The sequence below is a fragment of the Pelodiscus sinensis genome, chromosome 3 (genome assembly GCF_049634645.1).
Source record: "Pelodiscus sinensis isolate JC-2024 chromosome 3, ASM4963464v1, whole genome shotgun sequence".
Classification (NCBI taxonomy): domain Eukaryota; kingdom Metazoa; phylum Chordata; order Testudines; family Trionychidae; genus Pelodiscus; species Pelodiscus sinensis.
In genome coordinates this window covers 89,294,995-89,309,956 of record NC_134713.1, presented here as the reverse complement: position 1 = coordinate 89,309,956, position 14,962 = coordinate 89,294,995, and the positions used below count along the sequence as shown (strand labels likewise).

General features: G+C 39.9%; 1 protein-coding gene across 5 annotated transcripts in view; it reads right to left on the bottom strand.

Annotated features, from left to right (window-relative positions):
* TPD52L1 (TPD52 like 1) overlaps nucleotides 1-14,962 on the bottom strand; it is an 86,615-nt gene that overhangs the window by 15,675 nt on the left and 55,978 nt on the right. For 4 of the 5 annotated variants that reach the window (XR_012902658.1, XM_075924103.1, XM_075924104.1 and 1 more), the window contains exon 4: nucleotides 4,837-4,938. The exons of the other annotated variant lie outside the window; for it this stretch is intronic. Coding sequence is in view for 3 of the 4 variants with exons in the window: in XM_075924103.1 (XP_075780218.1) it covers nucleotides 4,837-4,938 (102 nt within the window). In the remaining variant the exon portion in view is untranslated. The remainder of the gene's footprint in view (nucleotides 1-4,836; nucleotides 4,939-14,962) is intronic. 5 annotated transcript variants of the gene reach the window in all.

Sequence of the window (14,962 nt, the reverse complement as noted above, 5' to 3'; positions counted from 1 at the left end):
GAAGAAGAGGTCTGCAAGGCTGTGGGAGCTTCAGCCCAGTTGGGTGCTGAGCAGAGATCGGTAGAGAACAGTAATTCTGTCTCATGGAGAATTTCAGTATTTGGTTCCAGTCTGATTCAGAAACCACCCCACACTCTCTATTTGCTCTGAAAGGGAACCTGACTTTATTGGGAGCCCTTTGAACATTCTGAACTTAAAAACAATTTTATGTGCTTTGCAGGCTCAGCACCTGGCTGCTTTATTAGTTAGGGCCACTCTATAACCTGGGTTGTGTCTGCTGAAGGCAAAGTTGCTCAGTATACTTCAGGGCAGGGCTTGGGCATTCTTGCTTTATTTAAAAGGTGGTAGTTAATCAGTGATGTGAAGTTACAAAACTGCTGTCCAACCATACTTCGTACTGCGCTTTTGACATTTATACTCCAACTCAAAAAATCACCAGGGGCAGTAAGTAAGTGGATTTGGCCAAGACACGCATCTATTCAACACATTCATTATGTCAGTGGTGAGCGACATGCAGCCCGTTGGGGTTCCACCTGTGGCCTGCGCACCCCCTTTTGCCCCTTCCGCCACGTGCCTTGCACACTGGAGCCCCTCACTTACCTACTCCCTCCTACCTAGCCCTTTTGGAGTGCCATGAATTGGCTGATTCACAGCATTCAAGCCCTGGGCGGGAGGGGAATGAGCACAAATCAGCTGATTTGTGGCACTCCGAAATGGCTGGGAGGGAAAAGTAGGAGAAGTAAGTGAGGGCTCCAATACCCCAGTGTGTGAGAAGCTTGAGAAAAAGGGAAGGTGGGGAGTGGATGGGCTGCAGGGGGAAGCCCAATTGGCTTCAGGTTGCCCACCACTTTCAGTCTTGCAGCCCACTGAGACGAAGCGGGTCACTCATGTAATCTGCCAACTAGTCTTGGTTGCTCATCGCTGTATTATGTGAATTTGAAGCTAATCCAGGGATGGGAAATAATAATAATAATAATAATAATATAAAAAGTGGCCCACAGGATTAATCCCTGGTGGGCCATTGCCGCTATATTTACCTGCCACTCTGCAGGTGTTAGGCAGGAAGCGGTGCGGACCTGGACACTGCTTCCCGCTGCTCCCATTGGCTGCGAATAGCGATCCGAGGCCAATGAGAGCGGTGTTCGCTAGATACCTGCAGAGGCGCAGGTAAAGAGAGGTGAAGGTCTGACAAGGACTAACCCCGTGGACCGGATCTAACCTGCGGGCCAAAATTTGCCCACACGTAGGCTAAAGTTAACCTGGTCAAGAATGTGGTAAACAATATTCTGAATCCAATCTCAGGGTCTTTCCACATATCCAAGCCATAACCGTGCTAGATACATCACACTGTAAAACACAAGATATTGTGGCTGATCTGGAATGTGTTTTTTATTTGGGATAATAATGTTGAACATGAAGAAGGCATTGTGCTCTGTTCCATAAAATAAAATACACCAAGGACAATGGCAATATTTATGAAGCGTAATATGCAGCTTACCCAATCGAATGTGATCTGGGAGGGCAGCATAAGGAAAGAACAGCAAAAGTTAACAGTTGGCATTTTATGATGCAAAACATGGATTAAAAAAAATTAAATCCAAACAATCTCCCATTAAAATGTCAAACGGCTCTTGGGAGAAATAGAAAGAATTCGATACATCAAAATCTTGATACCAGGAGAATGTGGATCAGTTGAAACTCCTTCAAATATACCTTCTTTAAAACAAACATCACCTACTGCTGTGTTACATAATCAACACACACTTGGCACACACCAGTGACTTGAGTATTAGTCCACTTAACCTTGTGCTGGCTCACATTGAAACCTTCAGACATGAATCCTCAAAGTGAGGCACCTACATCCATATTTAGGCTCTTAAATGAGGGTCCTGATTTTTTTTTTTCCAGAAGTACTGATCAGCTGACTTCTGTGGGAACAGTGTGCTCAGCCTATCATCTGACAATAATCTGCAATGAATACAGATGAGCAATGTATTCATACCCACCCCCCTCCAAAGTAAGTGTAAAGTCTGGAGAAGGGTGTCTCGGAGGCATAATGGCTCTTAGACTGTACCCAGACGTGTACTCAGCAGTGTTGTGGCTGGCAGTTCTGAAAGCTGAAGCGTGTTAAAATTAACACTCATCATTATAATTACTTTAGTATTATTTTCCAATTGCCCAGTCTTGTTGACTGTAAGTGTGAGATACTGTGCTGTCTCACTGAACCCAAGAATGTCTGTTTGAACTGGGACTTAATGAAGCTGAACCAATGTGAGCCAGCACAAGGTTAAGTGGACTAATACTCAAGTCACTGGTGTGTGCCAAGTGTGTGTTGATTATGTAACACAGCAGTAGGTGATGTTTGTTTTAAAGAAGGTATATTTGAAGGAGTTTCAACTGATCCACATTCTCCTGGTATCAAGATTTTGATGTATCGAATTCTTTCTATTTCTCATTTAAGAGCCTAAATATGGATGTAGGTGCCTCACTTTGAGGATCCATGTCTGAAGGTTTCAATTGTAGCAAGAGCTGATGAAAAGAGCAGCAGCTTCTTTAAAAAAAAATGATGAAACACACCTCCCTTACAAAAGTTTCCCTGTAGGAAATTTTGAAAAATATGGAAAACTGTTTTAGTTCCCACTTTCCTGGGACTTCCTTATTATTTCCCAAGGTTTTTCATTTGGGAAACAGTAAGAAAACATGAGAACATAGGGAAATAACCATTATACATGTTGTATTTTGTTACAGTTTATCAACTGGAAATAACTCAGAAGCAGTAAAACAATAGGGAAATTAGGGGGAATAACAGGTTTTGCTTTTAAAAGAAAAAAACTTTCTAAAGTAGCATTGTCAGCACTTTGTTACTCCTTTCCAACTGGCAAAACTTAGGAGAAATGTTTTAAACCTATTTTTAAACAAACAAAATGAAGTATTTCATGCAACACACAATCAACCTGCGGAACTCCTTGCCAGAGGATGTTGTGAAGACCAGGATTTTCAGGGTTCAAAAAAGAACTATATAAATTCATGGAGGATAGGTCCATGAATGCTTATTAGCCTGGATAGGTAGGAATGGTGTCCCTACCCTCTGCTCGTAAGAGTCTGGGAATGGGTGACACAGGAGGGATCTCTTGAAAGCTACCTGTTCTGTTCATTTCCTCTGGGCCACCTGGCACTGACCACTGTCAGAAGACAGGATATTGGACTAGTACCAAACCTTTGGTTTGACCCAATATGGCCATTCTTATGTACTTATGTTCTTACTAACAAAACGGTGAATTTCCGCCAGTTTCTGACTCGTTTCTTACTGGCACAAGTTGGAAAAACAGGAATAAGATTGTTTCAAAATAACAGGGTTTTCCCAGAAAAAAAAAATCTTTTCCCCCCCAATGCATTTCATTTGTGAAATTTTTAATTTTCCAAAATCTTTTATTTTCAATGACACCCTATTTTTGTACAAAAATCCTATTAAACAAATGATTTGATCTGCTGTACTTGTAGCTTTTAGCATATACAGTTCATACATCTAAATACAAGGTAATATACACATCTTCTTTCATCTCTTTACAGTATTTTGAAAGTGAAACTGCCATCTAGACTTTACTCTGAGGAGTACAAGTTCTTTTGAAAAAGGGTTTTTTTCCCCCACCGAAAGAACCATGTCTAGACTGCAGTTTCACTTTCAAAATACCCTTTTTCGAAACAGGATCGGATGCAAATATGCAAATGAAGCACAGGATATTTAAATCTGCACTTCTGATTTGCCTCATTTACATTCCTCTTTCGAAAGAGGAATGTAGTCTGGACATAGCCTAAGGGGCGGAGGGCTGGTGGAGCTGTAGCCATCTGTTCATGGCAACTCTGGGGGCCAGGGTTTTTGGCAGTCCGGTAACCTTTTATCTGCATATTCATTGTTTGCATTACTAACCGACTCTTTGGTCTGATGTACTTTTCCATAGAGGGATGAAGGAATCAAACAAAGGATTCCCACCTTATTGAAATGTATATAAATTTGGGGGAAGAAAACAGTGATGGTCTTCAGCTTGCATCACCTCTGCCTCTCCACCCCAAAGAGTTACGGGAACACACCTGGAAATGAAAAGAAATAAAACGGGGAGGGGGGGGGAAGAGGGGGCAGAGATGTGGACTGATGTACCCAGGCTAGAAAAGACACCTCTGACTTGTGGAGGACTCCACAATACCTAGGGTGATGAATTCTTATTTTTAGCCAGTTTCTTCAGTCAGTCTAGCTTAGTTTGTATGCTTTATATTATTTTCTTGGTCATCTGCTTTGTTCTGTTTGCTACCTCTTTCACCACATAAAATACTTTTCATAGTTAATAAACTTATTTCTGGTTTATAAAATAACCCAGTTTTTGTAATTTCGAACTGGGCTGTGAATCCCTTCCTCCACACTAAGGGAGAAGTTGAATTTCATATAAAACTTCAGGTTTGTACCCTAAAAGTGGGGGTGTACACCTGGGTGCTGGGCAAGTCCCTTAAGCTGAATCTTTCCAGAGCTGATCTCAGTGTCTATTGTTCTGCAGCTGAATATGGCCCTGCCATATTCAGCTGCAGGAGGAGGAGGCTTTAGTAACTGACTCAGCAAGGCAGGGTTAAAGTGGGGTCCAGGTTGACAAAAAGGCAACTGGTATCTTCAGGACTCATAACAAATACAACACAACACACAAAAAGCTAGGATATAAAATCACCACAACCAGCAGTGTCAGCAATAATTCTTTAAACCTTAATTTAGAAAGAAAGAAAGAAAAGAGAAGAACACATGGCAAGTTCTCCCCCTTCTCCCAAAACAAAATCAGAAGTGAATTGCTGCACCTCATATCTCCAAATCTCTTGCTGATGGCTGTTCCTACATTGCTGATAGCTGCTGTTGCCTTCTGTCCTGCATGGCTCAGAGTTTCATGTGTTTTCTTATAACTAGAAACAGAAACAAAACAGTGCTAAGTGGTTCATATAAAGAGAGACAACAGATGCTCATCTGTTCTGCAATTTGTTTTCTTTCTCCACATTTCTAAATTTGAAACCCATTCTTACTAAGGGTTAAGAAATGGGATGGCTTGTCAGGTGAGGATGTGCAATGCATGCTTCTTATGCAGCTTTCCAAATGCAGCTAGCCCTACTATGACCATATTACTCATAGAATCATAGGGCTCACAGAAACCGCAGGAGGTCATCAAGTCCAGTCCCCTGCCCAAAGCAGGACCAACCCCACTCCAGGGCCACAACAGAGTGAACACCTCCCTGTGTCACTAAATCCATCATTGGAAAGTGAAAGGGGGAACTATCCCTCAGTAGCAGCTGATATTGTAGTAATATACATTCCAGCAAAAGTTCCAGTCTGAAGATACAGTGTCGGACAGAGAGCGATGGGAAAGCAAGGAATCTCAAAAGCTGTTGTAAACATTATGTTACTACAATGTAACTCTTAACTTGGGAATTCCTCACATTTGTGGACACATCAGCATCAGATCTGATCAACAAAAACAATTAATTTGAAACTTTAGCAAAATTTTTTGTATTTGAAGTTTCCATGAAAAATCAAAATTTGAAAAATGTCAGCTAACGTTAAATATTAATATTACAATGGAAGCCAAACGTGCATTGGCACGAGTTACAGGAACATTTAGCCCCTATCCACGAAGGCAGAGAGAGAGAGAGAGACAGAGAGAGAGAGATACCATGAGCCAAGAAAAGCCACTATCATTACTTGCTCCTATACACAATCATTGTCTGTGCAATTATTTTTGTTTCTGCCACAATATGTATTGTAACCTGATAGTTAATTATTGCATTTTATTTTTATTATTTTAAGTGTTGCTTACTTACTACTTGATTCTACTCCACTGAACTAAATAACAATATCTCATAGGAATATTGCATAAGAAAATTAGCTTAATTCTGAGTCCTACTCTACATTATTGGACTGTCAAAATAACATCTTCATATTTGACTTACACACACACACAAAACACTTCCTAAAATAATTTACTTACTTATCTTTGCAATTAGCCAAAGTAATTCCAATCTTTTGTTACACTTCCTTAAAATACTGAAGGAAATAAAAACGCTAATAAGATGAAAAAAGACTCCAGAAGAAATATGAGCAGCAGAGATGCATATTCAAAACGGTCTGAATCCTTTCTTAAATCACTCAAGTAATGTATAGCATGTGTGTTCAGACACAATCTTCTTAATTTACACACTGGTGATTTATAGGACATGCTTTGACTTGTCATGCTTTCATTCCCCCTCAATGCTCTTAAACTGTTTCACAATTCATAGGTTAATCATTCCACTTTTCTGCACTGACAGTTCTTTTGCTGAACAGACAAGTTCTGATGACATTAAAACCACTCTCTCTAAGGTATTACATGATGTTTTCAGTGAAGCAAATGATCCCAGAATTAGGAACGCTGACCTAACAACAAAATGAGAGTACTTGCAATAAATTACCTTATACCCTGATGTCTAGATTGGTAGAAAAGAAACAATGAAATGAACGTGAAAGCATTATAAATCTTATTTATCCTCTCAGCATGTGCAACAGAAAAAACACATAATAAAACACACACCAGAGACCAATTGGGAAACTTTATTCATTTGCCAGTTCTTTATGCAGAACATTGTTTTCTTACTTATCGGAGATATGTAAATAATATAGCACTGGGAGGCAGAGGAATTGAGGGGTGGGGGAGAAGAGGATATGTTATTAACATTTGCCATATAGTATGGGATATATATTACCCACATTACCTCCATGCTACATCTTTTATAACAATGATAAAAGAAACAGAATTAAGGCTGCCAGACAAACCTTGCTTTTTATGCTGGTAAGATTACAAAAATTGTGTACTGCATTGTTTCCCAATGAACACACTTCGGTTATACATACACTCCCTTCCCCTAAAAACCAATGTGTCCAGCTGATTCAGCAGTTGACCGTTCTAGAACTCCAGTGCTCCGCTCCAGCTCTCACCAAGTGGCATTGCTATGACGACTGCAAGTGTTGGATAAAAGAGCATAAAGAGAATTGCAAAGGAAAGAACGGTGATTATACTTGGTGGTAGTTTTCTGTTTTGGGTTTTTTCTCTAAACATGTAAAGAAGGCCCAAAAGTTAGTTGGGATGTGGGCTCAGAGGGAGTTAGGATGCAGGAGGGGACTCTAACCTGGGATAGTGGATTGAGGTGGGGGATTTAGACTCAGCTGAGAGGTGCTTACCTTCGTGGCTCCTGGTCTGTGGCCAAGAGGGACTAAGGCAGGCTCCCTGCTTGCTGTAGCTCTGCGCAGCTCCTGGAAGAAGCCAGCATGTCCCTGTGCCTGTATGCACAGGATGGCCAGGTGGTCTGCGGACTGTTGTCTGCAAACACCAACCCCTGCAGATCCCACTGGCCACAGTTCCTGGCAAATGGGAGCTGAGGAGCAGGCACTCAGGCAGCACACAGAACTTCCCTGATTGCCCCTGTGCCTAGAGGCCACAGGGACATTCTGGCCGCTTCCGGGAGCTGTCTGAGCCCTGCTGCATTGCTGACAGAACTTTCAATGGCCCAGTCAGCAGTGCTGACAGGGTCACTTTCTGACCAGGCGTTCCAGTTGAGAACCATACACCTGGCAACACTACATGCGTATTGTGAGCACACTCAGCTCCTGTGTTGAAAGGAGCGGGGTGGGAATGTTGACTCTAAGAAAGCAATCTTTTTTTCCCCAGATGCAGATTTAGATATTTCAGTGAAGTGGGTGTTACCAAAGACAAATAGTGAAAGAGCTTTAAACATTTTTAACAAGGACTATTTTCCCCTCACATTTTATCACAATTAACTCTACAGCATCTCTAATACCATAATCTTCCCAGCCCGTCTCCACAGACCAGCTCCAAAGCCCACAGAAGTCAAAGGAAGCCTTCCAAGAAACTTGAATGGGTTTTAGATAGGGCCTCAGATATCTAGAAAGTCTTTCAGGAAAAAACAGGTAAAGAAGGTTTTAAACAACACGGGGTGAAGGTGGAACATGAAGAAGCTTTAAAAACAAACAAACAAACAAACAAAAAACAAAGGATAGAAAGCCATTTGTTTTTCCTCATTTTCAGGTCACTTTTAAAAAGGCACATTTAGGAACTAGGTTTGCTAAGAGGACCTGGATACCTGACCTTTTAAACTCCAGATCATCAATTCAAATCTATTACAAGTCAGTGACAAAAGGTTTATTTTACAGTTGATAGATAACAGCCACCAACTAAGTTGAAGGTTTTATTAAATTCACAGCAGACAGAGATGCTCATCTCACAAAACACCATCAAAACTGACTCCACAAGAGGATGGTTCAGCAATGAGAGCAGGGCTGAATAACCATGACGACTGAATCCTCATCTTATTTTATCCAAGTGGTACTGAAGCCAGGGGTTCTGCCTCACTAGTAAGGAAACCATAGGAGCTTGTAAGCTCCCTGGGAGCAGCGGCATCTCTTTGTTCTGGTGTGTATAGTGCTTAGCCTAATGGGGTGCTGACTCATGACTATAGCTTCTAAGTACTGTACTACTAAACAAAATGGAGACACGTTATTTTATTAAAATAACTTTTCTAATTTCCTTTTTTAAAGTTGGTTCTCCCATCACAAATGCTGGCTTTATACCTATGTATTTCAAATGACAGAGGATATTTCCTAGTGCAAGAGAGAAGAACTGGGCCTTAACATAAGCTTTTTATAGCTATGAGCATACAGCCTTTTGGCTGTCCTGATGATCTTAAATCAGATATAAACATTCTAGCATCATGTGATTTGTTCTTTCACAATGGAAACAAACTAAACCCAGAAAGAATGTATTTTTGCACATTGTGGTTGAAATCTTGGCTCAGTTGAATTCAACAGACATTTATATTTCCTTTCTGAAGTACTGATATTGTGCATTTAGGGTGATTCTATAAGTGACCTGTAATTTTTTTTCTGCTATATAAATACTAAATGCAATGGATCCCATGTATCAAACTCTCCCTGCCTTCTTCCAAAAAAACCAAAACACCTGCTTGCCACATGGAATTCATTCTAACCTCTACTTCTCATTTATCACATACACCTCAGAAAAGCCCATCAAATGCTGCAGTCATAACATTTTATAAATATGCTGCTGATTAGAGACAAATTCAGAGGCTACAACACAAATTTGTGAAAGCCATGCACATGAACTGATATGCGTTGGTCGGGATTAGAAGTTATTCCAAACCAACCAGCCAAAAACAATGTGCAATTTGATGTCTCTCTTCAGTAGAGGTAAAATAAAATTCCATTCTCTCTGCCACCAGCTCATCTTGTATCTTGATCTCAAATGATCTTCCAATGCTAAGCTCCTTTCCTTATCCCTGCATTTCTATTTGCTCCTATTCAGGAAAGCAATTAAGCACAGATTCAACTTTAACTACGTGCATGATGTTTTCCTAAACAGGGCTGCTTGAATGAATCAGGTCATATAGGCCCAATAGCTATATGTAAGGAACATATTACAAGGATTTAATGTAGCTGGAAGCCAAGACAAGAAAACTCTAGGTCCTAGGAAATAACAATGTGTTCTTTAACAGAGGGTGGAGTACTTAAAAAAAAATATCACTCTATTATAGTTTAGAGTTGAATATTTGAATAAAATAACTGATACACGCCTTTCACTCCCTTCCCCCCCCCCCCCCCCGAATGTGAGTATAAACAGCTCTCTGCCATAAATCATCCAAATGCCTTATCTTTGTATGTACAGCAAATTCTACATATGGCAATGAAACTTAAAGGACAATCCCCAAATGGCTGCGTCCACCAGACAAGTACTTTTTGATTAATAAACAAATACATAGATGATGACAAACTGTCCATATCCTTGTGTATTTAAGAGTACTACTTTGTGTAGAGTACACATTCATTGTAGGGACCAAATAGAATAAGACAAATTTCTTAGTCTGACTAATATTACTTTTTTGTAACTCTCAAATACTCTGTCCTTCTTAATAGGAAGCAGACAGCATTTGTGTTCCTAATACTATAGATGTTACATAACACTAAGTCCAATTAAAACTGTCATGCAAATAGTCTTTGAGCTAATGACACCACCAACATCTCTGGAAAGCTAAGCTTGGATGTAGAAAAAATGGCAGTGCTGAAGTTGGAAAACTTTATGAAACTCAAACACGGATGGGAATAATAATGAAGCACAATAAATCAACAGAACTACAGGCAACTCTGGCCATTATGGAGATAAGAACTTTAACTTGCATTTTGCTAAAGTTACATGAGGGTCAATCTAAGCCAGGGATGAAATGAAAACTTTTCCCTCTCCTCTCACATTTTTATCGTCCTTTCAGATTACTAGGATAGATGTCATTTGTAAAAAAGTGTACAAGTCCACAGGGTTTAGTGGTTTTGCCTCATATGGTTACTGAATTATGTGTTAAACATGTATTTGTTAAACACTGTATTTATTAAGATGCTTTTGGTGCCTGATTTTATGTATAAATCTTGCTGTTTTATACCATGTCAAAAATATTGGTAAGTACAGTAAACTTCCGATAATCTGGCACCTTTAGGACCCAGGGGGTGCCGGATTATTCGATATGCCAGACTATCAGAAGGGGGAGCTATGAGGGGTCTGGGGTGGGGTGGGGTGGGGGGGATGCCCCAGGCGTCCCCGATTCAGCCGCTGCTGGTCAGTTTCAGCAGCGGCTGAATCAGGGACGCCTGGGGCAGAGCAGCTGGGGTGCTGCCGGGTTGGTCCCGTGCCACCACCCCTTGGTGCTACTGGGTTGGTCTCGCAGCGCCGCTCCTCGGCACTGCGGGACCAACCTGGCAGCACCCCAGCTGCTCTGCCCCCGGCTTCCCTGATTCAGCTGCTGGTCAGTTTCAGCAGTAGCTGAATCGGGGAAGCCGGGTGCAGAGCAGCTCCAATTGTCAGGCAGCCGGAGCACTTCCGGATTCCTGATAGTGCCGGACCATCAGGAGTGCCGGAGCATTGGATGCCGGACCAATGGAGTTTTACTGTAGTGACCTTCCGGTCTTTAACAGGGTTTCTGACTTCCACAGTCATTATGATATTTCTCAGTGTTAATAGCATTAGCTAACTCGTTTCAAATTCTCATGTAACAGCCACTCACTAACTATTGGTATTTTAATGTACCATTTTAAATAATTTTAGAAGCCAATAAGAGTAGCAATGAAATGCAGTATTCAGGTTAAGAACTATACATGTTAATTCAGATCTGCCCTGAGAAAACAGTATAGAATAGACAGTGTTTAGTAATTACCTCCTTGGACTGCTTAATGCTCAGAACTACTGAGATATGTGGTTTAACTCAACTTTTCACTATTGGCCTTCAAATAATCTTTATTTATAATTACTTGGTAAGTACTGACAGTGTGGGATCAGTGGCTGTAAATGATAATGACAAGTTCTTAAGATGATCAATAGCTAGTCAAAAGCAGTCTAAAATACAGACAAATGACCCTGAGCCTTCAGACAGAGAAGCCTCTGCAGAAATTAACTTAAGATTCAATAAATTTAGAGCAAAGATATTCAAGAAACAATGGATCACCAACTCACTTGTTAGTTTTGCATGGTAAATTCATTAGGCCGGATTCTCTTCATGCTCACAGTGCTCTAAACCCACTGAGTCTAACAGTTACTCCACATTTATACTAGCCCACATAAGAAAAGAATCTGACACTATTTCCATAGTTATTCCTAAATTATATTAAAACTAGAAGACTTACCCAGCATTGCTTGAGTACTTCAGGGTAGGAGACAGCAGTGGCCCCTGAGGTCACTTGCTGGAGCTCCCTGAGACTGACCTAGGACAGCAGGGGTTTGTCATTGGTGTGCTTGCTGCCTGGGTGTTCATTCATGAGTTTCACTGTCCCTGCTCTCATACCCCTCTGTTTCCATTTGATATGAAAAGATTGCATTCCTTGCACATCCCATTATCTCGGCACAACCAAACCCTCACCTTGCTTTAAGTTAGGATAAGTGGAATCTGCATACCACATTTGGATGTCCTAGTTCTTACTTTTTAGGAGGAGTTCTTCAACAAACAAACTCACAGATAGACAGACACACATTTCTAAAATATATAGTAAAATTATAAAAATCAGGCTTCCTATATACAGGGAATCAACATTTATTTCTTGGTATCAGGGGAGAGGAAAGATGATGCAGATCAGGGAGGGTAAGGTTTTTTTATTATTATTTTGTCCATGTTTTATTCTGCTTTATCCAAAAAAGGATTAAGTAAAAAATTTTCCACACCTCAGCAAATAGTACATGAATCACTACCAGGATTAATCTGTAATTAAACTGACCTGCCTCAATCTGAACTTTTCTAGTATTTATCTTCTGTTACTTGGTTGCCTTCTGAAATTCCCAGTTCATTTTTCTCTGCAGATTATACTACCCAGTGATTCCTATAACTTTTGGGATGAACAAAACATCTCAGAGTAGTCTGTAGCTGAAAAAACTTAAACACACAATGAATGTCCAGAAGCACCTTAGACACTAACAAAAAACGTACATTGTATCATGAGTTTTTGTAGGCATAACCTACTTCTTCAGATGTATGGAGCAAGGGTATTATTGGAGGCAATCTTAGATATGCACCTACAGTTAGATATTTTTCACAACTATTTACAGTAAAATAAACTTTTTTATGAATTATTGTGACACTGTGGGGTTGGACAACTGACCTCCAAGGGAGCTAAGTTATCCTCCATTAGATAAAGTAGACTTGCGGCATATTTTGATCATATCACCTACCAAGCCTGACTTATATAACTCTTCACTCTTATTTGCATTGTCCTGAAATGAGAACAAGACACTACTGCTGATTTTTATGGCAGATTTAATGCAAACAAATAAAAGGAAATTGATTCACGCAATATGTAATTAGTGATAGAAATGTAGCCGTGTTAGTCTTTAAAGTGCTACATAGTCCTGTATTTTGTTTCAATATGTAATTAGTACAATATACTGCTTCACACAATATATAGTCAGACTGGACATATTTATTAGATAGAGTTAAATACTGTAACTGGATACGTAAATGATTAATATTTATAGTTACACAGAATAAAATTGGATATTCAAATCTCATGCTTCAAGGTACTAGCTGATCTCAGGCCAGGAAGCTGAAGTTTGATCGTCTTTCAAGGACTCAAATAAGCCAGTAAAAAGCAGATATCAATATATTATTCCCAACTCATACAAATCATGTATTAGATATGGCATTTTGATTTAAAAAATTATATGGAATTCAGAGAGCACGTTAGTTGGATTAGGATGTGTCTGACACCTCAAATGTAGTTGACCTCAGTGAGTGTGGGGATTTCTAATGGGTCCCCCAGGATTGGTTCTTTGTCCAATGCCATTCAATTTTTTTTCAATCTTCTAGATGACATTTTTGTTGCTAATGTTTGCATGTGAGAAAGACTGGTGAGACTGTAAATAACAAGAACAGCTGACTGTTACAGAATCCTTCCCACTGCAGATGCCCTAGGCATTGGTGATAACTTAGTCTCTCCTATTCTCTTTGTGTGACATACAACTTATTGGCTCACCTCAGGACTATAATGATTAGTCTAAACCAATTTACTGTGCTCACTGAGTGAAATTAATGGCTGGGCATATAAAGGCTTAATGAGCTAATGGTCCCTTCTGGCATATACTCTATGAAACTATGAATAATTGGGTATAAATATTTTAAAGCATCAGTGAAACATATGATAACATATATTGTAAATTAATGTACCTTCATTTTGCTAATGGCATTCAATAGTGTTCTCTTTTGGTCTTTTCTGGCAAAGATTAATCCATTAGGAGCTTTCCTTAATGATAAAGCTTTCACAAGATTTAAGAAGACTCAAACAAGAACAAAACCATACAGGAGCGGAGCCTGGTGGCACAAGCCACGTCTTACAGAGCTTGATTCTTTTTCAGGATTAAAGCATTAGTCATCTTAAGAATGAAATGCTCTAGAATGAATGTAAAGCAGATAAGAAACTCTTGGCTTTACAGATATTTTGCTAGGGATTCCATGGAAAAGCGGAGGGCTAACTAGAGTATTATTAACACATTTGATTTGAGCTTTGAAATGCATTTAAATGACATGTTACAAGAACAGTCTATTCTAATAATCCACAATTAAGAACATGTTCTTAAGAATGTCAGAATGACTGAGCTTGTATCTTGTCATCTCACCCGTACAGATAAGCACAAAGGTTTATCAGTGACCTGAACTTAATTTTAATTCTGCAACTAGCGACAGAGGCTGCAGCTTTTTCTCCTCTGCCTACCTGGAACCTATAATAGCATTTATAGTGGAAAGTGAAGCAAAAATGTACTGTAATTATTTTGCCTAATGTAGCACTGTAATGGTCACCCCACTAAACTGATACTTGTAAGAGTCTTACCAGGAATTGATTTTTAAAAAAATCTGTATCTACAGAAAAGGGAAACCCTTTTCTTGGCATTCACTGGCTTTCACTGGCACTGCTCTAGTTAAAGTTAGATCTGTGCTTTTAGGATAAACCTTCAATTTCAGGGGGCGTGTCATTTGGATCAACACTCAAGAGTCAAACTCAGAGCATCAATGGAATTAATCCATTTATGACAGGTAAGAATACAGTCCTTTGACTGACTTTTTTTTGGGGGGGGGGGGGGGAAGATACCACCCAAAAAACCCTCACAACTTATGCCTGGCAGAATTTTTATTTTTAACAATGTTTCCTGTCCCCAAATAAAGACAGACAAGATGGAAATTACATAGGTACTTTGCTTAGAGAGAACACCCCTCAACTCATTCAAAGGATTTATGCTCCCATTTGACCTTAGCGATGGAGAAATCAAAAGAGAAGCCAGAGGGTCTGGAAACTTTATGCATGGCATGTGTATACAGAAACCACAGAGTGAGAGTGATGCTCCAGCAC